Below are 27416 nucleotides of genomic sequence, written 5' to 3'. Positions count from 1 at the left end.
GATGTCACTCTGCTTGGCCCCTGTGGACGGCCGGCGGCCATTTTGGAATTCCCTGCTACCAGCTGCTCACTACACATAGTGAGTAAGATTTTCAGCTATTTGTTTACTGTTCTAATGTGGATAATAAAAGTACTACACTATCAGAATCTTCTATTGTCTTGGCTCGTTACTTCCGAGCCCCCCCCTCCTTCAAGGCTTATTGGGATGATCTGGTGGCCACATCAGGACTGGTTAGACTCCCCCCGGTGGTGAGACGACTACACGCCTTCTAATATCTGGTGTCCCTGAGGTTGTGATGTTTGCCCAGCTGATGCAGGCCAGATGACCACTCTGTGATCCAGTTCCAGTTTGCAGTAGCCGGATGACCAGGAGTTGGTTAATACTCAAATGCGCATTAAGATTGCGCTCTCTGGTTAGTGCAATCTACACTCATTTCTGCGGGAGGAATATGGTCACAAAAGTCACATATTGTGTCAATTTTTTATGTATTATGCACCACAAGAACACTCTTGTTAAATGATTTTTATTCATCATCATTAGTATTCCTGGACTTTTTAGATAACTCTTAAGAACCTTTCTAATATCAAGTGGTGTTCACTTCACTAGTTATTACCTGCACCAAATGATTATTTGCATGCATCATTGTGCGTATTAGCGCTGCATGGTTGTTGGATATATATTACTTTTGAGGCTCCTGGTATTTGCCTTTCATGCTAGCCGCTCTCTGGTCGATTATCCAGCGCTCGTATTTTTTCTATTTCTATTTATATACTGTATACCAGTGTGCAGAGGGTCCTTCAGAATTTCTAGTTTTTCACAACCTAGACACATATAGGGGCCTAAAATCCAAGGAGCAGCTTTGGACTTGCAAACATTAAACATAGAATTTCCTGACTACCTATCATATTTATTTAGTCCGTGAAGTGACAGGACAGTAGAAACACTCACAATAACCACATTTTGGAAAGTAAACATCACAAGGTATTTTCTGAAAGACATAGTGAGGTAGATATACTAAAACTCCAGAGTGCAAAATCTGGTACAAAAAACAATCAGCTTCCAGGTTTGTTAACTTAGCTTAATTGAACAAGCTGAAGTTAGAAGCAGATTGGCTACCATGCACAACTGCACCAGATTTTTCAAGTCAACCCCCAGTGAGTATTTTGAAAATGTATTTTTTTGCTACAAGTTTTTGGAAAATGCACGAAAGAAAATGAAAATACTTTTTTTTTTTACACACAGTTGTCAATAATTAATAAGATTTTTCTAGCACACACCACAGGCATACAAATAACATTCTGCTACTCCTCCCAAGTTTAGGGATACCACATGCGTGAGACTTTTTCTCTTTCACAATAAGTTTATTGGAAAATTTGAGTGAGAAAAACATTTGGCATACAAAAGAATCATGAATAGAAAACAGCGATGAGCAAAGACATCAACATCACACAGTCAAACTCCCTGGGGGGAGGGGGGAAACTCCCCGGGAGGACCCATGACAGATAAAGTTGAACAGTTTCAGTTATCAATGGGAACTGATCCAACCAAGTTTTCCACATACATGTGAACTTGTCATGTGTATCTGTGAGTACAGCCGTGAGTTTTTCATTCACTAATGTGTTGTGTTACCTGCCTTTTCAACTAATTGAATGAAAGAAACATTTTCCACTTTCTCAGTTGTCTGTTTGGGGGCCATGAAGATATGGGTCTTAAGTACTTGTTCCTGCTTTGCTATTCCTGGTATAGGCTTATGTAATTAGGCTTTCCAGGGGAATTGTGTAAATTTATATGTAATACAATCTTAACCATATCATAGACTTAGATCCATAGGCATTTAACCTTAGGACACAACCTTCATATGTGGTTCATGTCACCGAGGTCTGAGCACCCTCGAAAACACTGAGCTGGATAGGTGGGGAGGTATTTAGTGATTTACGCCGGGGTATAGTACCACCTGGACATTACCTTGAACAAGTTCTGTAAAGTCACCACATTACATGAAAAGTAAAAAAACACCTCTCACATTCTGATCCAGTTTCCGAGAGACTGAGAGGTGCCAATGTCTTGTTCCCATAGTGCGCAATAGGAAGGAGCCTGGGCATTAATAGCATTCAATAGAGAAAAATATAATAAAGACCTTAGTCCTTTGGTCGTCGGGCAAGTTCGACACCTAGTTTTAAATGCTGTCGAGGACATCGACCAATCATGGTTGTGGGTTAAAGATTCTAGTAAGTGGTGAATTTGGATATAATGAAATTTCTCGGAGTCTGAAATATCGTAAGCGTCTTTTAGCTGTTGAAAGGAGCACATGCCTTGTGATGTTAACAAGGAGAGAACCATTGCCAGACCTTTGGAGTGCCACCATTTGTAGCTATGAAGATTGTCCAGGCCCCAAGGGAACAATGGTTATTTAAAAATTTCCAGAAGATGAAGATGTGGGGAGATGAAGGCCACAGAATATTTTACTGAATCCCACACCACAAGGGTGTGGGCAAGGATTGGACTGAAAGGCTTTGAATGTAGTTGATGGGGCAGTCAAGGTAAAGACGAAAGTAGGATAGGGTCTGAATCCACTATATCAATATAGGTCCAGGTGGGCACCACCTTTCCCATGAACATCTGCACCAAGAGTGCAGTTTGCACGACTTTTTAGTGATAAGTTACTTTCAGTATGCCCTGTCCCCCTCTAGCCTTCTCTTTATATAGTGTATATTTATTTAATCTTGACCTGGTTGAGCCCTAGATAAATTTAAGAATAAGATTCTGCAGGGAACAGAGCATATGGGGAGGGATGAGAACTGGCAGAACTCGAAAAGGATATAGTAGTTTTGGGATGAAGGTCATTTGTGGATGTGTCCCATCTAAGAAATAGTAAACTTATCCCAGGAATCAAATAAACAAGTTAATGATTTGATGAGAGGAGGGTAATTATCAGCGTACAGAGAGTGATAAGTTGGTGTTAAGTTGATTATAATGACCAAAAAAAAAAAAATAGAAATATTCCCCTGGGACTTTACAGTGGGGATCGAAAGTTTGGGCACCCCAGCTAAAAATTTGTATTAATGTGCATAAAGGAAAGATGGAAAAATCTCCAAAAGGCATCAAATTACAGATTAGACATTCTTATAATATGTCAACAAAAGTTAGATTTTATTTCCATCATTTACACTTTCAAAATAACAGAAAACAAAAAAATTGCGTCTGCAAAAGTTTGGGCACCCTGCAGAATTTATAGCATGCACTGCCCCCTTTGCAAAGCTGAGACCTGCCAGTGTCATGGATTGTTCTCAATCATCGTCTGGGAAGACCAGGTAAGGTCAATCTCAAAGGTTTTAAATGCCCAGACTCATCTGACCTTGCCCCAACAATCAGCACCATGGGTTCTTCTAAGCAGTTGTCTAGAAAATTGAAACTGAAAATAGTTGACGCTCACAAAGCTGGAGAAGGCTATAAGAAGATAGCAAAGCATTTTCAGATGTCAATATCCTCTGTTTGGAATGTAATTAAGAAATGGCAGTCATCAGGAACAGTGAAAGTTAAAGCAAGATCTGGAAGACCAAGAAAAATATCAGACAGAACAGCTCACAGGATTGTGAGAAAAACAATTCAAAACCCACGTTTGACTGCACGATCCTTCCAGAAAGATCTGGCAGACACTGGAGTTGTGGTACACTATTCCACTATAAAGAGATACTTGTACAAATATGGTCTTCATGGAAGAGTCATCAGAAGAAAACCTCTTCTACGTCCTCACCACAAAAATCATCGTTTGAACTTTGCAAATGAACATATAGACAAGCCTGATGCATTTTGGAAACAAGTTCTGTGGACCGATGAGGTTAAAATTGAACTTTTTGGCCGGAATGAGCAAAGGTACGTTTGGAGAAGAAGGGGCACAGAATTTAATGAAAAGAACCTCTGTCCAACTGTTAAGCATGGGGTTGGATCAATCATGCTTTGGGTTTGTGTTGCAGCCAGTGGCACAGGGAACATCTCACGAGTAGAAGGAAAAATGGATTCAATAAAATTTCAGCAAATTTTGGATGGTAACTTGATGCCATCTGTGAAAAAGCTGAAGTTAAAGAGAAGATGGCTTCTACAAATGGATAATGATCCTAAACTCACCTCGAAATCCACGGGGGATTACATCAAGAGGCGTAAACTGAAGGTTTTGCCATGGCCTTCACAATCTCCTGACCTCAACATAATTGAAAATCTATGGATAGACCTTAAAAGAGCAGTGCGTGACAGACAGCCCAGGAATCTCAAAGAACTGGAAGACTTTTGTAAGGAAGAATGGGCAAAGATACCTAAAACAAGAATTGAAAGACTCTTGGCTGGCTACAAAAAGCGTTTACAAGCTGTGATACTTGCCAAAGGGGGCAGTACAAGATATTAACTCTGCAGGGTGCCCAAACTTTTGCAGATGCCATTTTTTTGTTTTCTGTTATTTTGAAAGTGTAAATGATGGAAATACAATCTAACTTTTGTTGACATATTATAAGAATGTCTAATCTGTAATTTGATGCCTTTTGGAGATTTTTCCATCTTTCCTTGGCTTCTTTATGCACATTAATACAAATTTTTAGCTGGGGTGCCCAAACTTTCGATCCCCACTGTATATGGCAAAAACCACAATGAGTGTACAAAGATATAAAACGGTAATGTTTATTACAAAAAATTAGTGCAATAAAATGAATCAAAGGACTCGATATAATGAATTACAATACAATGGTTCATAGTTCACATACAGAGCATAGACAGTGTGCATAAAACCTGACCATAATACATAAACTACAGTGCATTGCGGTGTCCAGTGCATTACAGAGTACAGTGCATTGCGGTATCCAGTGTATTACAGTGTACAGTGCATTTTGTTGTCCAGTGCGTTACAGTGTACAGTGCATTGCGGTGTACATTGTGTTACAGTGTACAGTGCATGGTGGTGCCACGTGCGATATAGAGTACAGTGCAATACGGTGTCCAGTGTATCAGTGTCCAGTGCGTTACACAGTACAGTGCATTGCGTCATTCAGTGCGTTAGTGTACAGTGTATTGTGGTATCCAGTGCGTTACAGAGAACAGTGCATTGTCCAGTGCATTACAGAGTACAGTGCATTGAAGTGTCCAGTGTATTACAGTGTACAATGCATTTTGTTGTCCAGTGCATTACAGAGTACAGTGTATTGCGGTATCCAGTGCGTTAGTGTACATTGCATTGCGGTGTCCAGTGCATTACAATGTACAGTGGATTCCGGTGTCCAGTGCATTACAAAGTACAGTGCATTGCAGTGTCCAGTGTATGAGAGTACAGTGCTTTGTGGTGTCCAGTGTACCTCTGAATGTCACTGACATCCCCAGTGACTTTGATACAGTTATCAGTGCTAATAAAAAGCACTGACAGTGTACTAATGGCACTAGGCAAGAAGGGGTTAACATGAGGGGTGATCAAAGGGTTAACTATGTGCTGTGTGCTGTTTTACTAGGGAAACCTATTACTTTGTATTACTCTGCATAGCAAAGCAATACAAAGCAGCATGTTGGTGCTGACAGGGGAGAGATCTGTGTTGTTTACACACAGACCACTCCCCTGTCACTGTTCCTCGGAGATTGCCATTGGGGAACCTGGAGGTTCAAAATCATGTATATACAGTATACGTGATTTTGTGCAGCCCTGCCTCCCTGTAGCAGTAGTTCTGCTATAAGGCGGCAGGGAACCAGTTAATGCCTATGCTGTGTGTGAGAAATAACTTATTAAAATGACAACTTTGTGAAAAAAACAACACATTTTATTTAACCACTTGCCCTCCTGAGGATTTACCCCCCTTTCTGACCAGGCCATTTTTTGCATTATGGCGCTGCGTTACTTTAACTGACAATTGCACGGTCATGCAACGCTGCACCCAAATTAAATTTACGTCCTTTTTTTTCCATCAATTAAGCTTTCTTTCAGTGGTATTTGATCACCTGTGTGGTTTTAATTTCTTGTGCTATAAGCAAAAAAAGACCAACAATTTTTAGAAAAAAAAACAATATTTTGGACTTTTTGCTGTTAAACATGTCCAGTAAAAAAATTTAAGAAATCTAATTTCATCATAAATTTAGGCCAAAATGTATTCTGCTACATGTTTTTGCTAAAAAAAAATCCCAATACGTGTAAATTAATTGGTTTACGTGAAATATATGCATTTTGTTTATATGCTCTCTTTTTAAAAATGTCTGTCAGACTCTCTTCCCCTGCGTGGGATTGCCATATGCTATGTAGCTTGTTGTGGTACCAAGTTTATTTGGGATTTTTATGGGCATTTCTCATAATGGTTGTTTCATTTCTGAGATAAAGCTTGCAATGTTTGTCTATGTTGGGACAGGAGGGGGGTTTGGGCATTTCAGTTTTCATGTACTTTATGTTTTGTATCCGTTTCACCTGCTTACTTTATATCTTTGGTGCTGGTTGTGGGAGTGGAGTGGGGAGATAGAGGTCTGGAGGGAGATATCTTCCTGGGTGGTTCCCTTTCTGTACCTGATGCCTCTTACATGTCCTAGAATGTTAGGGGACTACATTCTAAGGTTAAATGCTCACTGGTTTCCACTTACCTGAAAAAGACAGGGGCCCAAATTAAGTTTTTACAAGAGACCCATTTAACAGGTTCCAACATACTTGCACTCAAACTCCCCCATATATCACGCACCTTTCATGCTACTTATTCTTCCTATTCTAGAGGCGTATACATTCTTTTCACCGAGGCTGTGCCTGTTCGCATAGAGGAGGTGATTACTGACCCTCAGGGCTGCTATTTTTTATTAATCCTTTGTTGTCATGATGTATATTTTACCCTGGTCAGTGTGTATATACCTCCCCCTTTGATCCACAAAGATTACATCTAGTTTTCTTCAGGTAGCTAAAGGTTCTATTTTTGTTCCTGGTGATTTTAATAACGTTATGGATCCGTCCCTGGATAGGTTTATAGGTTCTGGCACCTCTTCATCAACACTACGAGACTGGGCCAATAGTTATGAGCTGGTGGATGTCTGGCGGTGGGTGCATCCTGATCAAAGAAGTTTCTGCTGTTGCATGGTAATCTCTCTAGACTTGATTTGGCTTTTACTATTGCTGCCTCTCTACAACAGGTTGAATTGGCCCAGTACCTTCCTAAGGCCATATCAAACCATGCTCTTTTGGAGCTCTGAATAAAGATGGATCACTCCCCAGACTTACATACCTGGTGGATAAGTCCCTTCTGACTTGCTGACCCTATGGTGCTGTATACATGTCGTGATGACATGCCAGTCTGTTGGCGGGAGGCAGGGGTGCAGCTCTGAAAAAAAGCTAATAAAATGGTGGATATGGAAAACAAATGTGTCTCTGACCCATCAACCTATAATTATCTTCAATGGAAAGAGGCTCAGAGAGCTTATAATATTGCTTTAACTGATAAAACACAAGAAAAACTTTTGTATCAAGCACATGTTTTTGACTCTGGTGACAAAAATGGTCGTCTGCTGGCTATCCTGATTCGACCAACACACGCACCTGTTACTATCCCCAGAATTTTAGATGGTAGTGGCACTCTCCAGGCCTCTATGGATTAAATTTTGCATACATTCCTAAATTTTTATGAAGATCTATATACTTCCCAGGGCACCTATTACTCAGATGACCTTGTGGGATATCTCTCTGACATTCGACTTCCTACTCTTATCTGTGGCAGATAGACAATTTTTAGATGACCTGATTACTTCTGAGGAGATTGATAAAACTTTAGGCACATTTGCAAAGCATAAGACACCAGGCTTGGACGGTCCTCCTATCGAATAGTACTTGGCCCATAGGGAATATCTTGTGCCTCATTTTGCTATTCATATAAAGCCATCCTGAAAGATAATGTCTTACCCCCTTCCATGCGAGAGGCCCTAATAGTGTTGATCCCTAAGCCTCGTAAAGATTTGCAATTTTGAGATCCCTTCTGTCCAATCTCCTTAATTAATACAGACCTTAAAATTCTCTCCAAAATTCTGGTACTTTGCCTCAACACTGCTGTAGCTTTCCTTGTAAAGTTTGATTAAACTGGGTTCATCCCCGCATGCTCCACTAATGTTAATCTTTGCTGACGTGTAATGTGTCAGATTTGGTTTTTTGATTCTCCACTTTTTTGTGTCATACAGATATAAACAAAATAAATAAACATGAGAATGCATAAACATTTGTAATTGCAACAATTTTCTGGGCGAAGTGGTGCATTATCTGACAGAAATGCTGGGGTGCCAGTATTTCTGGCCATGACTGTATTTCTTGATACACATAAGGCGTTTGATTCTATTGAGTGGCCCGACTTGCTTCAGGTACTCCTGAAGCTTTGCTTTGGGGAGGTTTTTCTTACATAGATCCGTATTTTGTATACCAAAGAAAATGGCCCGGATTAGGGTTTATGGTCAAATCTCTGACTCTTTTTTCCATTGGCCTGGGCACTAGGCAGGGGTGCTTGCTTTCCCTCCTGCTGTTTGCGCTGTCAATTGAGCCTTTGTCGGAACTCCTTTGGACTTCCCCACTGGTTCAGGGTATCCACAACGGCACTCTGGAAGAACGGGTTTCACTTCACGCTGATGATATGCTATATCTTTCTAAATCCCCCCCCCCCCCCCCAGGTTACGATATCCTAAGTGCTTTCTTTCCCAGGTTACTATATCCCAAGTGCTTTCTTTAAGTGTTTAAGTGCCCATTCACATATATGCGGATTGCATGCGGTGTGAACCACATCCAATCTGCATGACATGTGAAATAACATTGCTTCCTATGGTACCTGTTCAGATTTAGTGCGGATTCAGTGTAGTTTAAAAAAGAGTCATATACTGTTTCTGAGCAGTGTAATCCGGTTTAGGTGCAGATTATAGGCTATTGACTTCTTTGGAAACCATTTCTAAACCTGACGTGTGAACAGGATAAAATCCTGAGCTGATCCTGTCCTGAACCTGATGTAAACCTGACCTGAACCGGTGAACAGCTACTGTGTCAATTAGCTGTGAAACCTGAGCTTTAATCCGCACCGCACATGTGTGAATCAGCTTTAACTCAACGGTTTGGTTACTACTCAGGATTTAAAGTAAATTAGTCTAAAATAAAGCCAGCCTTTTTTTGTATTGATGAGCTTGCGTCCTTTAGTCTGCCCTCTGATTGCCCATTACAGATCACTTCCAAATTTATATATCTGGGGATAGAGATACGGCTTCCTCTGACTAGGTTTCATGACAATAATCTGGTGCCCTGTATCCTGTATTTCTTCCTTTTGTACTAAAGCTGCCCAGTGGGTCAAACTCCCTGCTACCCAGGGGTAGGCAACCTTGCAGAGGTTGAGATCAATCTGGAAGACATGGAGGGTATGACTGTTGGGGAGGGGGGGTGGTGTCTTTGCCCTTTTTTAAAGAAAAAAATCAAGCCCCCCACATAGTGTCTTCTGCCCCACTTCAAATCACTCTCCCCCACTGTAGTGTCCTCTGACCCCCCCCCTACACACACACACACACACAAACACACAGTACTGTCCTCTGCCCCTCTCCCCTCCACACACACACACACACACACACACACACACACAATAGTGTCCCTTGCTCACCAGACCCCCCCCACTTTCACAGTAGTGTCCTGTGCTCCCCCCCCCCCCCCCAGTAGTGTTCTCGGCCCACTTCATAACACTCATAACATTACCCTCTGCGCCGCCCCTTCCCATCCCCACAGTATTGTCCTCTGCACCCCTCCGTAGCACTGTCCTCTGCATCCTCCCCCCACAGTAGTGTTGCCTGCCCCCCCCCCCCCCACAGCACTGTCCTCTGCATTCCACCCCACCCCACAGTAGTGTCCTCTGCCCCTCCCCCCCCCTCCATAGCACTGTCCCCTGCATTTCTCCTACCCCCCCCCCCCCAATTAGTGTCCTCTGCTGCCCCCCCCCCCCTCTATAGCACTGTCCTGTGCATCCAACAACCTTCCCAAGGAGTGTCCTCTGCCACTCCATAGTGGACTCCTCTGCCCCCCTCCAAAAGTGTTCTCTGTCCCCCACATGTAGTGACACAACCATGTGTAGGTAGCTCTCTCCTTACAGTAGCTGTACATCAGAGCGAAGCAAGAGGCAGTACAGTGCTGTGTGGAGGGAGCTGTCAGAGTTAACTTTTCATGTTAACAAGCTGATGATTGGTTGCTAGTATTGCCTAGCAACCAATTACCTGCTGGTTAACTTGCAAAGTTAACTAATGCACTTCCCGCCCTCCATCTGGCACTGTTTTTCCTCTCGCTTCTCTCTGTTATTAAAAGGTAGAGAGGCAAAGGCTGAGTCTTCCCGTGACCGACAGGTAGATTGTGATTAACGATGTGCCTACCCCAACTCTAACCCTTATGGGAAGGATGAACTTATTTAAGATGGCTTTTCTTCCTAAATTCCTATATATTTTAGCCAACTCTCCTATTTTCATCCCTAAATTAGTTTTTCAAGAAATTGATGCTGTTCTCACAGCCTTTTATGGTACCCAAAACCTCCAAGAATATCTTTGACTATTCTACAACTTTCAGCCAGTAGGGGAGGTCTGGCACTTCCCAATCTATGTTTTTACTATTATGCAGCCCAACTCCTATACAATGTGTGTGTATATATGTATGTATATATTTGTTTTTAAATTCTTTTTTTTTCTTTTTTTCTAATATCTATGAATGCACAAGTTACAGTATGCATAACTGTATATGTGCTGTTGATTCTATGTTCTTTTGTTTCTTTTTTCTTTATAACTCATTTGAACCGGTAACTGAGGTGTTTCAGATGCTATTTTGCAAAATGTCCTCTTTATTTTTCTGCCACATCATATTGTACTATATGTCTGATATAGGGGACTTTATTTGCTCTTAAACAGCCCTGTTCCCTTTCCTATGTAATAGTCATATGGTGATATATAATTGCATTGGTCTATGTCTCACTTTGATTTTTGTCCATAAAACTCAATTAAAAAAAAAAAAAATTGCCTGAGCAGGAAGGGGGTGAAAGTGTCTGATATTTACAGATAAAGTGTATTTCCAGTCAAAACCTAACTAAACCTGAGCCAGAGCTCTGTGTGTCCATTCACACATGGAGCTCAGCTCGGCCCTACTCCCCCTTCCTTATTGGCTCACTGGCTGTGATTGACAGTAGTGGGTGCCAATGGCTCCTGCTGCTGTCTCAGCCCATGAGGAGGAAGAGTCCATGGAGAGCTGCTGCTCCTGTGCACATCACTGGATCAAGATGGGGCCCAGGTAAGCATCAGGGGGGCTGGGGGGAGGGGACTGCCTAATAGGTGTTTTAATTCATCTCCATTCTAAGTTTTGTCTTTAGCTTAGGTTTTCACTCTTAGCTGGTGTTTTTTAAAGTCTAACTTTAACTTAATATAATGATACCATACAAGAGTTTAGACCAGGCGAAGTTTCTTTATTTATAGCTACCAGATGCTTATATTTAGTGCTGGACAGATTGAAAGAGTGAAGAAGCAAATAATCGTAAAAAAAAACAACTAAAGCAAGCACCTAGCTGTTTGGGGGCTTTATAGCTGTTGTCAGTAGGAACAAATACATCCTAATATGTTAAAATGTTTGCTGACTACTGAATACTGTGTTCTGTAATTTTGTAACACATTAATGCAATGTTTTGTGTTTTCTTTGGTTCCCTGTTTGGTGTGTTTAGTTAAGTCTTCAGCCGGACTAGTTTCACCTTCTATCCAAGCTCTCTTCACTGCTGCCTCAAGCCAACCACAGCCCACTCTTGCATCTTTTGCTTTACAGGCTGCACCACAGGTAAGGCTTTGAACTGGTGCTTAGTGGAGTAAAAGGTTATAATGAGCATTTTTGTAGTGTACCATCTCAGAAATAATTAAATATATTTCATAAACATTTGTGGTTATGCTTATTTACTGTTGTAATAAAAGCTATATCCTAATTGTCCAGGACATAATCACTTGTATTTATAGACCATGGGTAATATGCTGCTACCTTCAGTTGATTGGGTACTGACAAAAACATTTGCTAGGGCCTCCCTTAGAGCACACCCTTATAACCCTACCCATTCTGTGAGGCTCCAGCTTTTTGCTAGCTTCTTTAGATATTGAAACCTCCAGGTGAGTATTTGAGAGGCACCCTTTAAATAGTCCGTCTAGCACCAATCTTCACCATGCCTGTGCGCATGCGCACGTCTATTCGCCAGCCGTCTCCCAGGAATTCCTTTACATTGCCCCCTTCCTTAGGGGCAGCCTCCGGATGCCTACTAAAGCTTGTTTTTCAGGATGAAGATGAAGGTAAGCCTGCACTAACCGTGGAGCATGGACATTAGCGGATGGTTCCCAGGAATTATCCTCTGGACCGTAGCCTTTCCATTTGATGAGGAACTGGATCTGACCACCCCTCTTTCTACAGTCCAGGATGGCTTCTACTTCATATTCCTCATTACCTTCGACAAGCAGTGGAGCAGGAGATTCTGGACCTCGATCCGGAAATAGACTTGGAACTGTTGGTTTTAATAAAGAGACATGGAATACTGGATGGATCTTCATATTCTTTGGTAACATTAATTCAAAAGCTACAGGATTAATCTTTCTTTTGATTGTAAATGGTCCCAGGTTCCTTGGACCAAGCTTCTTTGAAGGGCAGCTCAATTTCAAGTTTGTTGTGGATAGCCAAACCTTATCTCCTGGTTTCAGATTCAGGTTCCCCCTTCTGTTTCTGTCAAAAAATCTCTTGTTATTTGCCTGAGCCTCCAAAATAGTTTCTCTTAACATTTGACCATTGCTATTGAGGAAATCCAGCCTTTCTTGTACCGCCGGGACAGCGGGTTCCCCCGGCATTTCAGGGCAGAAGGAAGGATGGTATCCATAGTTGGCATAAAACGGGGACTGTTTGGTAGTAGAGTGGATGGAATTGTTATATGCAAATTCTGCCAATGCAAGGAAAGACACCCAGTCATCCTGTAAGTAAGAAGAGAAACATCATAAATACTGTTCAAGGGTCTGGTTTGTCCTCTCAGTTTGTGCATTTGTTTGCGGATGATACGCAGAAGAAAAGCGAAGTTCAATCTCTAGTGCCTCACACAGAGCTTTCCAGAGCTTAGAGGTGAACTGCACTCCCCGATCGGATACGATATTGCTGGGAATACCATGTAACCTCGCAATCTATTTAATGAAAGCAGAAGCAGTCTCAGCAGCATAAGGAGTCCCTCTCAGGGGTATGAAATGGGCCATTTTTGACAGACGATCAACCACGACAAAGATGGTGGTGAACCCTTCAGATGGGGGAAACTCTACAATAAAGTCCAGAGAAATCATACTCCATGGTTTTTCAGATACTGGAAGGGATTCCAATAGGCCCCAGGTTTTGGCTCTATCAGATTTGTTTCGGAGGCATACCAAGCAAGATCTAACGTAATTTTTACAATCATTAAGTTTGGCCACCAGAAGGAACAGGAGACCAAATTTGAGGTCTTGTGGATCCCGAAGTGACCCGCTAAAGGATGGTCATGGCATCTTTTAAGAATGAGAGTCCTGAGTTATTCCGGTGTATAAATCTGTTCTTTATGCAGATACAGGCCGTCCCTTAGCTGAAGATGCATTTCCAAGGGGGGTGGATGATCATCAACTGCTTCCTTTATTTGTGATACAAGGTCTGCTTGCAGGAATAAAAAGTTTTTAGCTGGCAGGATCGTGTCAGGCTCAGATGGTACTATTGGGTCATGATACATGCGTGAGAGCGCATTGGGTTTGCCGTTCTTTGATCCTGGACGGTATGTCAAGTGAAACACAAAGCGGGAGAAGAAAAGTGCCCATCTTGCCTGCCATGGCCTTAGGCGTTTTGCAGTTCTCAAGTGTTCCAGATTTCTGTGATTCGTAAAAATGAGGATAGGGTGTGAAGCTCCCTCCAGCAAGTAGCCCATTCCTCGAGGGCCGCCTTGATGGCTAACAGCTCCCTGTCTCCTACATCATAGTTCCTTTCAGGGGAGCATAACTTTCTAGAGAAGAAGGCAACAGGGTGAAGGAGGGACTTGAGTCCTTGTCGTTGAGACAACATAGCTCCAACAGCATTTTCAGAAGCGTCTTCTTCGAGAACATAAGCTAAAGCAGGATCTGGGTGCTTCAGGATAGGAGCAGAGGTGAATAAGGTCTTTAGTTGTTCAAAAGCTGCTTGAGTCTCGGGAGTCCATTTGAAAGCAACATGTTGCCTGGTTAACTGCGTGACTGGTGGAATGATACCGGAAAAGTTCTTAATGAATTTCCTATAGAAATTAGCAATCCCACGAAGCGCTGTACCGCTTTCCAGTCTCTTGGGATGGGCCACTCTAATACAGAGGTCACTTTTTGAGGATCCATAGCAATGCCATCGAGAGTAATCACAAGTCCGAGTAACTGAATGGTCTGTTTCTCAAATTTGCACTTTTCAGCTTTGGCATAGAAGTGATGTTGGCGTAACCTACCCAGTATCTTCTTCACATGGTACCGGTGTTGTTCTATTGAGCTTGAGAAGACTAGGATGTCATCCAAATAGACAATGATAAATAAATCAAGATAGTCCCGGAATATATCATTAACGAAATGTTGGAATATAGCTGGGGCATTACAAAGGCCAAATGGCATAACCAGGTATTCGAAGTGCCCAAAGCTTGTTCGAAAGGCCGTCTTCCATTCATCCCCTTCACGAATTCTGACTAAATTGTATGCACCTCTCAGATCTAGTTTTGAAAAGACACATGCCCCTCGTAGCCTTTGGAACAATTCAGGAATCAGAGGAAGAGGATAACGGTTTTTGACTGTTATCTTATTTAGATCACGATAGTCCACACATGGTCTAAGAGTATGATCTTTCCTTTCGACAAAGAAGATGCCAGCTCCTGCTGGTGATGTAGAGGGCTAAATAAACCCTCTTTCCAGGCTTTCATCTATGTAATTCCGCAGGACCTCTAGTTCCAATTCGGAGAGAGGGTAAATTCACCCAAAAGGGATCTCAGCACCGGGTAGGAGTTCAATAGGACAATCGTAGGGCCGGTGCGGGGGAAGAGCATTGGCACTCTTTTTGTTGAGTACATCCAAGTAATCATGGTAGACAGCAGGGACAAGTTTCATCATCTCTGAATCAGGATGGATGCTAAGAAGAGGAGTCACTGTGCATGGTTCCTTTGGAATGCAATGGTTCTGACAGTATTCGGAAGAAAAGAGGATTTCCCCGGAGAGACAGTTAATGGCTGGGTTGGGCGCCCTTAGCTAGGGCATGCCTAGGAGGACCGGAAACATTGGTGAGGTTATGACATCCAGATGTAGAAGTTCCTGATGTCCTGAGGATGAGTGGCAGAAGATTGGCATAGTCTCTTGCGTCACTGGGCCAGAAATGATACCAGAGCCATCAGCCAGATGGACAGAAAATCTTTGTTTCTTAGTACAGAGAGGGATATTGTATTGATTAGCAAAGGTAGAATCCATGAAACAGCTACGGGCACCAGAGTCTATAATTGCTAAAACAGAAATAGTTCTTTCAGCAAGTTGCAAGTGAAGAAGGAAGGAGAGGTGCATTTGACTCGCTTCTTGTGGGTGCATCATATGGAACCAGCTAGGAGAGGGCTTAGGAGGTCTCACTGGACATGTCAGTACATAGTGACCTGCATCACCACAGTAGAGGCAGAGGTTGGAGTCTTGCCATCGAAGACGTTCATCAGAGGATAAAGGTTGTCTCCAAAAGCTCCTATGAGGAGAATTACAAAGCCCCCTTTTGCTGGAGTGTATGTCTGATGCGACAGCAGTGGGTGAGGGGACAGGAGTCTCCATTTCAGAGCAGATCAAGACACCCCTGCTAGTTCTTTCACCCTGCCTTTCCCGGAGCCATCGGTCGATTGGAATGGCTAGGTTTATCGGGTCCTCTAGCCTGGTTGGTACCCCAACTTGAGCAAGCTCATCTTTCAAGATGTTAAAGAGACCAAGGCGAAACTGATGGCGGAGAGCAGACTCGTTCCATTGAGTGTCGGAACTCCATATACGGAACTCAGTGACATATTTCTCTGTAGGCCCTTGGCCTTTCTGTAGCTTGCTAAGCATAGATTCCGCAGTCTGCGACGGAAGAAATCAGTGTAAAGTTGTGACATCGCTGAGAAAAAAAGAGTTCGTAGAAGTCAGAGCCGAATCATGTTGCTCACAAAGGTGGTGTGCCCAGGATTAGGGTTCATTCTGAAGGAGTGGAATAATGAATCCCACTTTGGTGCTTTTTGATGCAAAGGTTCTTGGTAGCAGAAAAATATAGCTCACAGGAGTTACGAAAGGTTCGAACCTTCCTGCGGTCTCCCGTGAAATACTCAGGTATTGGCACCCGGGGTTCCCGTAGAGGAGAGGTTCCATGAATCATGCTGAGCTCTGTCTGGGTAGTTATGTCTGAAACTGCAGAGGGACCCTTGGCTGTTGAGACATTTGACTTGATTGGTTTTCCATGTGCTCAAGGTTTCTTTGCAAACTCTGCACCATGTAAGACAAGGCAGAGATTGATTGACAGATGTCCCCCATTGCAGAGGCCTCCCTTTCAGACTCCATCACTGGCTGACTGGTACTGTCACGTACCTGATTGGAGACTGAAATGACGAGGTCGGCATCACTTGTGTCACTAGCCCTGACCCCACTGGAAGTGGAACAGAGGGTGTCTAGGGACCAGGGGGACAAGAGCACCAGCAGATGTTGTTTGCAGCTCTTGCAGTTGGAGACTTTGGAAGACTGATGAACCTCCGATTCCGGATCAGTAGTGATATGCAGAGCTGGTATGGTAGGTCACCAGGTGTGCACCAGAGTAAGACAGGAAGCTGAGATGGGAGACAGGAGCAATGTCATAGGAATATCCGGGGTCATCAACGGGTGGACAGCGAGGTACCAAATCATAAGCAAGCCAAAGTTAGGAGCAGAGCCCAAGTCAGGAACAAGTATCAAGCAGGAGAGTAATCAGAGTCAGGTCAGGAACAAGCCGGGTCAGCAACAAGGAAATCACACAGGAACAAGCAGGAAACAGGGAACAGCTGAAGACCAGTCAGCACTCAGCACAGGCAGAGGCACCTTTTAAATTGTCTGGCGCCAATCTTCACCGTGCGTGTGCTTGATTGTGCATTTCTGTGCGCATGCGCACGTCTATTCGCGAACCATCTCACGGGAATTCCCTTACACTGCTGCTCTGAGCAGAAAGGACTGTCAGTCTCCGCCTCTCTGCTCTGCCCCTCCCCCCCCTCACTGGAGTGCTGGGTTGTGGAGGGGGTGGAAGTAGGCAGCTCAGGCTCTCATCTATTTGATAAGAGGCTGAGCCAGGTGCCACTCCTGGCTCCTGGGTGGATCTTTCCCAAGCCTGGACTGGCTGAGTGACATCAGTCGTCAGCGGGTCACAGGAATGCAGAACGAACTTTACTCTGTGATCCACAGGAGAAGTACAGCAAAATTGGCTGTACTTCTGCTTTAACAGCAAACAAAAAAGTACTTTTGAACAACATTAATGCAATCATCAAATGTACAAAGAGTTTTCAGATGAATGTTTGCACATATACATTCACTTTACATTCATTCTGTCCTAACCCAGACTGGTGATTCATTTAGATATCCCTTTTTAACCCCTTCGTCTAAGGGTAAAACAAATGTTTTTTTTTTTTTTTAAACTTAGTTTATTGAACAAAATGCATATAAAAATGATACTTGTCAAGCCAATACAGTGGCAAACTACTATGCAGCAAATGTGTATACAAAGGCAATTGTCACAGCTTTAGAATATCAAAGCCTGTAAATTCCACACATACCGTAGCAACAAATAGGCACATCCATGTAAATGCACAATCAGAAAAATCAAACAAGAAGAAAAAAACTATCAAAAAAAAAAAAATCCAGAGTAGGCAATAAGACATAAGAATACTACACACATGTATGTTATTAGACTGAGTGTTTCCACCCAGGTGCCCAGCACCATAAAAATGTACTAAAGGAAAAAAAGAAGAGGACAATGTATGTTAGTGGTTGTCCCAAAAGTCATAATAACACTCTGACTTGCAGCCCAAACAGGTTTCGTAGCAAGAATAGAGGAGAGGGTTTGACTTAAGACAGAGGGTAACTAAGGTATGAGGTCAGAGACCAAATGTAAAAGAGTCACTGGTGTCTTGTGTGTCCAGACAGGGTTCCCGGAGTCTAGTAAACGTCCCTGGACACCTTCTCGCCTCATAAGTTAGCTTATAAAGTGGTAGGTTCTAATTAATGTTTCCACAATTCAATGTGCAGGGGGTCAGAACGTATCCAGTAAAATGGAATGGTCTTCCTGGTATAATAGAGCAATATTCATAAGAATCTTTTAGCTTTAGCAGTCAGTTCAATATCAAATACCCTGAGTACAAGAATACAGACATTGGGGAGTTCAAAATGAACTGAAATAAATGTAGTAATCTCAGACCAAAATGGTCTGACCTTAATGCATGACCAAACCCAATTCATAAAGTCCCATTGCTCTGACTCTGACATTCTGACATTTATGGCATGTGGTGGTGGTGCGTTTGCACATAGGAAATGAACGCTTAGGTGTATAATATGTTCTGTGTAATTATCTAAATTATATGAGCTTGTCCCTAGCAGAGATTACAGTATTGGGATATGAGGCATACACCTCTTTCCAGTCATCTGGAGAGAGGTCCAGCTGGTATGAACCAGCCACATTTCTTGTACTTTAGTTAGCTGGGTGGAAGGTCTTTCCAGTAGTAAGGAGTAATAAGTAGAAATAAGTCAAGTGTGATTAGATGAAAGAAGTGCACTCTCCAGTTTAGAATTACTTAAATGCACCTCCCTGAGTCCCAGCTGTGTCTCTGCCGCGTGGCGTAATTGTAAGTATCTGAAGTGCCACCCCATGGGGATATGTACTGTAGATCTCTCTGCAAGTGTATAAAAAATTTAAATACACCCCCTTAATATAATTGATCAAGATACAGTTGCAAGAAAAAGTATGTGAACCCCTTGGGATTATGTGGAGTTTTGCATGAATTGGGCATAAAATGTGCTCTGAACGTCATCTAAGTCACAACAATAGAAGAACACAGTCTGCTAAACATAATACTACACAAACATTAGATGTTGCCATGGTTTAATTGCACATAACATGTAAACATTCAGAGTGCAGGGAGGAAAAAGTATGTGAGGCCCTAGCTTAATGACTTCTCCCAGAGCTAATTGGAGCCAGGAGTGAGCCAACCTTGACTCTAATCAGTGTGATGATATTTGATGTGTTGCTGACAGCTGTCCTGCCCTTAAAAAACACACACCTGTTTTGGGTTTACTGGTTTCAAGAAGCACTGTCTGATGTGATCCTTGCCTCGCAGAAAAGAGCTCTCAGAAGACCTACGATCAAGAATTGTTGACTTGCATGAAGCTGGAAAGGGTTACAAAAGTATCTCCAAAAGCCTTGATGTTCATGTGTCCATGGTAAGACAGACGGTCTACAAATGGAGAAAGTTTAGCACTGTTGCTACTCTCCCTAGGCTTAGTCGTCCTGTAAAAATGACTGCAAGAGCACAGCGCAGAATGCTGCATGAGGTAAAGACGAATCCCAGAGTGTCAGCTAAAGACCTACAGAAATCTCTGGCACATGCTAACATTTTTGTTGACACATCTACAATAAGGAAAACATTAAACAAGAATGGAGTACATGGGAGGACACCACGGAGGAAGCCATTGCTGTCCAAAAAGAATATTGCAGCACGTTTGAAGTTTGCAAAAGAGCACCTGGATGTTCCACAGCACTACTGGCAAAATATACTGTGGACAGATGAAACCAAGATTGAGTTGTTTGGGAAGAACAGCAACACTATGTGTGGAGAAAAAAAGGCACAGCACACCAACATCAAAACCTCATCCCCGCTGTAAAACATGGCGGAGGGAGCATCATGGTTTGGGGCTGCTTTGCTGCCTCAGGGCCTGGACGGATTGTTGTCATTGATGGGAAAATGAATTCCAGAATTTATCAAGACATTTTGCAGGAAAACGTACGACCATCTGTCCACCAACTGAAGCTCCGCAGAGGATGGGTTATGCAACAGGACAATGACCCAAAGCATACACGTAATTCAACAAAACAATGGCTGCAACAGCACAGAATACGCCTTCTGGAGTGGCCCAGTCAGAGTCCTGACCTCAACCCGATTGAAATGCTGTGGCATGACCTTAAGAGAGCAATTCACACCAGACATCCCAAGAATATTGCTACACAGAAACAGTTTTGTGAAGAGGAGTGGTCCAAAATGACTCCAGATCGTTGTGCAGGTCTGATCTGCAACTACAGGAAACGTTTGGTTGAGGTTATTGCTGCCAAAGGAGGGTCAAGCAGTTATTAAGTCCAAAGGTTTTACATACTTTTTCCTCCCTGCACTGTGAATGTTTACATGTTATGTGCAATTAAACCATGGCAACATCTAATGTTTGTGTAGTATTATGTTCAGCAGACTGTGTTCTTCTATTGTTGTGACTTAGATGACGTTCAGAGCACATTTTATGCCCAATTCATGCAAAACTCCACGTAATCCCAAGGGGTTCACATACTTTTTCTTGCAACTGTAGGTTAAACTGTTCCTAGCCCAATGTAAACTATCTGGTAAATCGTAGAAGTGTGGCAAAAGGGGATTAAACAGCAATGACTAGTTGGGGGAACAGAGGTTCTTGGCTTCATCTAAAATAATTAAGCAGTGATTGTAAATTTGCAGAGAGGCCTTTAGAGTTACTGTCTTGTGGCAGTGTTAAGTGTTCGTATGTAAATAAGATTACCCAAAGTCTCAAATGGGTAGACCACTGCCGCTTCAGTCGTAGTGGCTGCATTGCTTTGTTGGGGGAAAAGCCACTAATGGATATAAACCAATTGAGAAACATAATAGTAGAGACACAAATTCGGCAGTGCCAGACACCCCCCTGGAGACAGGAAGCTCTAAAGTCTCCAAAGAAAGTCTGGGTACCTTAGGGTGCCAAAGGAAGGTAGCAAGAAATGAGTCAATTTCCTGGAAGTGGCATTTGGAAACATATACCGAGGAATTAGCAAGAATGTAAAGAAATTTTGGCAGGAAGACCATTTTGAATAGGTTAACATGCCCCAATAGGGTGAGAATTAGTTTAATCCAATGACTAATTTGGGTGCGAAAGGAATAGGTACAAGGTAGAACACTGTTATCAAAATACTTTGCCAATGGAAGCTGGTTGTCTGCACCCAAATATCTAAATGTGTGGGTAATTTGTAATAGGCAAGACTGGGGTAACTGGAGAGTTGGGTCTTCATCAATAGGAAATATACAATATTTTGTCCAATTGACCATGAACCCAGAGTAGCGCTCAAACTGCTGGATAAGTTCCAGAGCAGCAGTAACACTGTGCAGTGGGTCTGAAATATACAGTAACTTATCGTCTGCATATAATGATACCCTTACCTCCATAGAGCCATTTTGAATCCTTTTAATCAGAGGGGAAACTCGAAGATATTCTGCCAGGGGTTCAATCACAAACGTAAACAAAAGGCGGTAAAACAAATGTTAATGCGTAAGCATAATTGTGCAACTTTGACATGTGTTAGCAAAACCATACATATCATCACAAGTACTTTGTGCATTCAGGTGGATTATACCTTGTCTTTTTCAGGACAAATTGGGCTTTCATTTGGTGGTAAATGGTAATAGATATCACCTGATGTGTTTTTTATTATCAAAGGAAATCTGGCCCAAAATAGCAAAAAATGTATTTAGCTGTATAGTTCTTGCTACTACCATAACCTACCGCCAAAGTACAACCCAAAATACATTTTCCTGCTCCTCGCGATCGCAGCAATACCACATATGTGTATGTTAGTTGTTGTATGTGCCCATAGTACATCTCAGAAACAATAGTGTCCATTTTGCTTTTTTTTTTTAATCCTACCTAAAACACAGTGACATTGACACATCTTCCCAATCTGCAGCTTACTCTTGATTGTTTTTTGACCATCTCTGGACTCCAAATCAACCCCTCCAAAACGAAAGCGTTGAGTGTCACACTTTCTAAATGGCAATAAGGAAACCCTACAAGCACATTTCCCATATCGATGGGCACCCCACTCTATAGATTATTTGGGAATTAAGTTAACTGCTTCCATTACCTCCCTATTTTCTGCTAACTACTGTCTCCTTCTGCGCTCTTTAACTTCTCTCCTGCATCCATGGCAATATCCTTCGCTCCCCTGCATAGGGAGGATTCATGCCATAAAGATGACAGTTCTTAAAATTCTATACTACATCCGCACATTACCGGTGGGCGTTCCATCTTTCTTTGCCTCTTACAAAACCGGATACTCCATTTTATTTGGGCCCGAAAGCACCCCAGAGTCCCCAAATCTACACTCTATGTTCCTAGGATACAGGGCAGCTTAGGGGTTCCTAACATCCAGAGATAATATGTGGCGACACATATTTCTCCTCTTTCTATGCTTTACATGGTTCCTGACATTCCGCTCTGGGTGCGTCTTCAGTTGCCTTGATGGACTTTGGTACTAAATGTTAACAGATTTGGTTTTAACAAACCTGCCCTAGCCCAGACCCCAGATGCACACTTAGCCATCGCTGAATATCATGGTCTGCACAGATCTCCATCAAAAATTACATCCACTGCTCTGACTTTTTACCTACTACTCTGTGAATGTGTCCTATGAATTAAGACTAATGGCTTGCCTTTAAATTATCTGCTTATTTTTTTCTATTGGAGACAACAGCACATGTATGGGACATCAGGGGAAAAACACCTTGACATTCAGCACAGGGTAAATGTGCATCTGGGGTCTGTAACAGCAGATATATTTTTGATAAAGAAGGTAAGGGTGTGAGCTAGGGTTTATTTTGTAAACAAAATACAGAATGCATAAAAGGCATAGTGAACAAATAGCTGTAATGTTTACCCCACCTCAGTACTGGCATGTTTCACACTGTTTATTACTATGCCATTTTTTTCAGTACTGTGATACTTTGACTGACAATTACATGTTTAGCCAACACTGAACCCAAATTAATTTTATAAAGAGATATGTCACCAGCACACCAGGAAACTCCATAAAAGGGTCCAACACTTTGATATATGATCACATCACAGCAGAAGATAGCAACATTTTTGAGCCACACAGGACTCCTTCAACAGGCAAATTAATTTTATATCACTTTTTACAGACAGATAGACTTTTTTAATGATATTTAACCCTTTTGCTGTCACTAAAGTATGTCATATGTTGGTGGCAGTGGGTGGTGGTACATATTTGTGCTTGAAAACATGACAAGCTGGCTGTTGGATGGACCCCTTGTACATACATCATCTCCTTGTGCGAAGTCCAGGTTTCCTGGACTTCGCTATTCTAACTGGACCAGGGCCCACATGGCAGGTGTTGCCAGGGAATGACGAGGTTACATATCATGTGAGTGCAATAGTTCTAGGCCCATTATTCACGGTTAACTCCAAACTGCTCACCTGAAGTATCATCTGTGGGAAATTTTGGGTACCGAAGTTCCTCGTTGTTTCACGGTGCACACAATTTTAAGACATGTTGGGTATCTATTTACTCTGCATAGCCTAAACCATTTGTAGCAGCAAGAGGGTTAATGACCACTGGCAGGAGCAGACTGACAACTCATGGGGCCCCCGGGCAATAGGGGATCATGGGGCCCCTGTGTCCTTGCCCAAACTCAAAAAAGCCTATGAAAAAGGTACCAGGGGCATCTCATGGGGCCCCCTACTGACCCTGGGCCCTCGGGCAGTGCCCGAGTTTCCAAATGGTCAGTCCGCCCCTGACCACTGGGTTCCTTTATTTTAGTGAAACAAATAAATATTTTCTGTTTTAAAACATAGAAAATAAAATTGTCAGCATAGCATGAAATCCCCTGAAATAACCTGTTTGGAAATAAGACACCCCAAGGTGATATGATCCTTTTTTTACCACAGTTTTGCTGGAAATGAAGAACCATGCCAGCAAAAACAAGACACTTGGTGTAATGGTGCACTTGATACATTAAATGTGTATGTTATACACAGAGGGATCTGGAGGTGAAGGGGTTACTACACAGATTACATACAATGGGAGGTGGGAGATAAGGAGATTAATGTACAGATTTGCAGGTTTAGGTAGGTTAGGGGTAATATACGGGTCTCATCAAAGACAACTTGGAGCTGACATGTTGAAGAGAGGGGTGAATTACAGAAGGAGGTGCATTTTAATATTATTGGCACTCTAGTGTATTGTACTGGTGCTGGGTAGTGGTGAGGAAGCTTTCTTTCCTCACACCAAACGGTGTGTGAGAGCGAACTGTGTTTCCTAATTACTGGCCAGTATGTGACACATGCCTGATAGCTGTGTTAAAGGTCTGAAAAAGTAAGGAGCCCCTTCTCTTGTACCTTTTGTCTTTGATCTGCTGTGTCCAGTCACAGCCCAATCACAGGACTGTGGAAGCTATATACATTTAGTGGCCAGTTCGCAAGGGGTTAATGAAGTGTTAATCTTTTACTGAACTAGTGCCTTGAAAAAATATATCCTTTGAAATTTTCCACATTTTGTCATGTTACAACCAAAAAAGTAAATGTATTTTATTGGGATTTTATGTGATAGACCAACACAAAATGGCACATAATTGTTAAGTAGAAGGAAAATGATAAATGGTTTTCAAAATGTTTTACAACTAAATAAAAGTGCGGTGTGCATTTGTATTCAGCCCCCCTGAGTCAATACTTTGTGGAACCACCTTTCACTGCAATTACAGCTGCAAGTCTTTTTGGGGATTTCTATACCAGCTTTGCACATCTAGAGACTGAAATTTTTGCCCATTCTTCTGTGCAAAATAGCTCAAGCTCTGTCAGATTGGACGGAGAGCGCCTGAGCAACAATTTTCAAGTCTTGCCACAGATTCTCAATTGTATTTTAGGTTTGGACTTTGACTGGGCTATTTTAATACATGGATATGGTTTGATCTAAATCATTCCATTGTAGCTCTGGCTGTATGTTTAGGCTTGTCCTGCTGGAAGCTGAACCTCCACCCCAGTCTCAAGTATTTAGCAGACTCTTAACAGGTTTTCTTCTAAGATTGCCCTGTATATGGCTTCATCCTTCTTCCCATCCTTTCTGACCAGCATCTCTGTCCCTGCTAAAGAAAAGCATCCCCACAACATGATGCTGTCACCACCATGTTTCACGGTGGGGATGGCGTGTTCACGTTGATATGCAGTGTTAGTTTTTCACCACACATAGCGTTTTGCTTTTAGGCCAAAAAGTTAAATTTTGGTCTCATCTGACCAGAGCACCTTCTTCCACGTGTTTGCTGTGTCCCCCATATGGCTTCTTGAAAACTACAAACAGTACTTCTTATAGCTTTCTTCAAACAATGGCTTTCTTCTTGGTACTTTCCATAAAGATCAGATTTGTGGAGTGCACGACTAATAGTTGTCCTGTGGACAGATTCTCCCACCTCAGCTGTGGACCTCTGCAGCTCCTCCAGAGTTACCATGGGCCTCTTGGCTGCTTCTCTGATTAATGCTGTCCTTGCTTGACCTGTCAGCTTAGGTGGACAGCCATGTCTTGGTAGGTTTGCAGTTTTTCCATACTCTTTCCATTTTCGGATGATGGATTGAACAGTGCTTCGTGAGATGTCCAAAGCTTGGGATATGTTTTTATAACCTAACACTGCTTTAAACTTCTCAACTTTATCCCTGACCTGACTGGTGTGTTCTTTGGCCTTTATGATGCTGTTTGTACTGTGCTCTAACAAACCTCTAAGGGCTTCACAGGACAGCTGTATTTACTGTATACTGAGATTAAATTACACACAGGTGGACTCTATTTACTAAATAGGTGACTTCTGAAGGCAATTGGTTCCACTAGATTTTAGTTAGGGGTATCAGAGTAAAGGGGGCTGAATACAAATGGACGCCACACTTTTCAGATATTTATTTGTAAAAAACATTTTAAAACCATTTATCATTTTCCTTCCACTTCACAATTATGTGCCACTTTGTGTTGGTCTATCACATAAAATCCAAATAAAATGCATTTATGTTTTTGGTTGTAACATGACAAAATGTGGAAAATATCAAGGGGTATGAATACTTTTTCAAAGTACTGTAGAAAGTTAGTGTTTGTAAAGTAAATGTATCAAAACAACATATATTTTTCTTTTGCAGGTCTTGACTCAGGAAAATCTAGCTACACTTGTCACAGGAGTTGTGGCTCCAACAGGAGCAGTTGCTCAGCCTGTTCTTATCCCCATCAGTATTCCTGGACAAGTGGCTGGCCAACAGGGCCTTGCTGTATGGAATTTTCCCACTGCTACACTAGCTACTCTTCCTGGATTAGCAGCTGCGCCCCCTGCTGGAGGAGTCTTCAAGTTGCCTTTAACTAACATACAAGGTAGGACCACTTGCTGATTTTATAACTAAAAACATTTCATTATTGCCAGATATAGAGGGGTGCTGGGGTGGCCTGTGCCCTCCCCAGATTTCAGTTGTGTTCCCCCCCAAGCCGGGTGCCCCCCCCCCCCATGTACATTGTGCCCATGACCGCTGAGCTTCCCCCCTCCCCGTACTCAAGGCCGGTTGCAGTGAACTAAAGTAAACCGTTTGGACAGTAGAAACAACAGCAGCAGAGAGAGAGCAGGGAGGATATGCTCAGGATTGCTCCTAGATCTGATGGTACTCGGTTAGATTACCCACCCCATCTCATCCAAAAACTGCTCAATTCCTGTAAATTTGGGTAGGAGGTGGGTAATCAAGCCGTGTACCGTTGGATCTAAGAGCGGGAGGAGGAGGGGGGGAATTGTACTAGGAGGGGGGATGGGGTGTAATTTGTACTAGTAAGGGGGATTTGGGGGGAGGATTTGTACTAAGAGGGAGGATTGGGGGGGGGGGGGGACTTGTACCAGGAGGGGAGATTTGGGGAAAGGATTTACACTAGGAGTGGGGATTTGGGGGTATTTGTACTGGAGGGAGGATGGGGAGATAATTAGTACTAGGAAGGGGAATTTGGAGGTAGAGTTTGATTTTTTGTGGAATGTAATTTTTGCACTTTTGGTTGGGAAGAATTTGGGCTTGCAGAGGGAATGTATGCTTAGGGAGTAAGCGTGTTGATTAGTTCTGTGTTTTGTTTTTTGTTGGGGGGGGGGGGGTGGAAGGTGGGGGTGAAGTTTGTCACCTTTCACCTTGAGTGCTAGATGACCTTATCATTCTCCCCACATAATACAAAGCTGGGATCAGATTCCCTAACAGACACGGCATCAATCTACACAATGTGTAGCTGGCTGCTTTGTTGCAGTTCTGACCTGTGAAATTGCTGATTGGATTGGCAGCTGCAGTAGCCAGATACACACTGTGTGGATGGATACCGATCTCAGCTATGTGCTGTGTGGGGAGGAGGA

At 42.6% G+C, this 27416-nt stretch overlaps 1 protein-coding gene across 1 annotated transcript in view; it reads left to right on the top strand.

Annotated features, from left to right (window-relative positions):
- Positions 1-27416, top strand: part of POU6F1 (POU class 6 homeobox 1) — a 196942-nt gene that overhangs the window by 94981 nt on the left and 74545 nt on the right. Inside the window, exons 5-6 of the mRNA XM_089692912.1 lie at positions 11691-11800; positions 26188-26413. Coding sequence (XP_089549038.1) covers positions 11691-11800; positions 26188-26413 — 336 coding nt within the window. The remainder of the gene's footprint in view (positions 1-11690; positions 11801-26187; positions 26414-27416) is intronic.

Source organism: Staurois parvus, unplaced genomic scaffold (genome assembly GCF_062004578.1).
Source record: "Staurois parvus isolate SC_StPar_1 unplaced genomic scaffold, SC_StPar_1.0 ptg000023l, whole genome shotgun sequence".
Classification (NCBI taxonomy): Eukaryota; Metazoa; Chordata; class Amphibia; order Anura; family Ranidae; genus Staurois; species Staurois parvus.
This window is presented reverse-complemented; position numbering and strand designations above follow the sequence as displayed.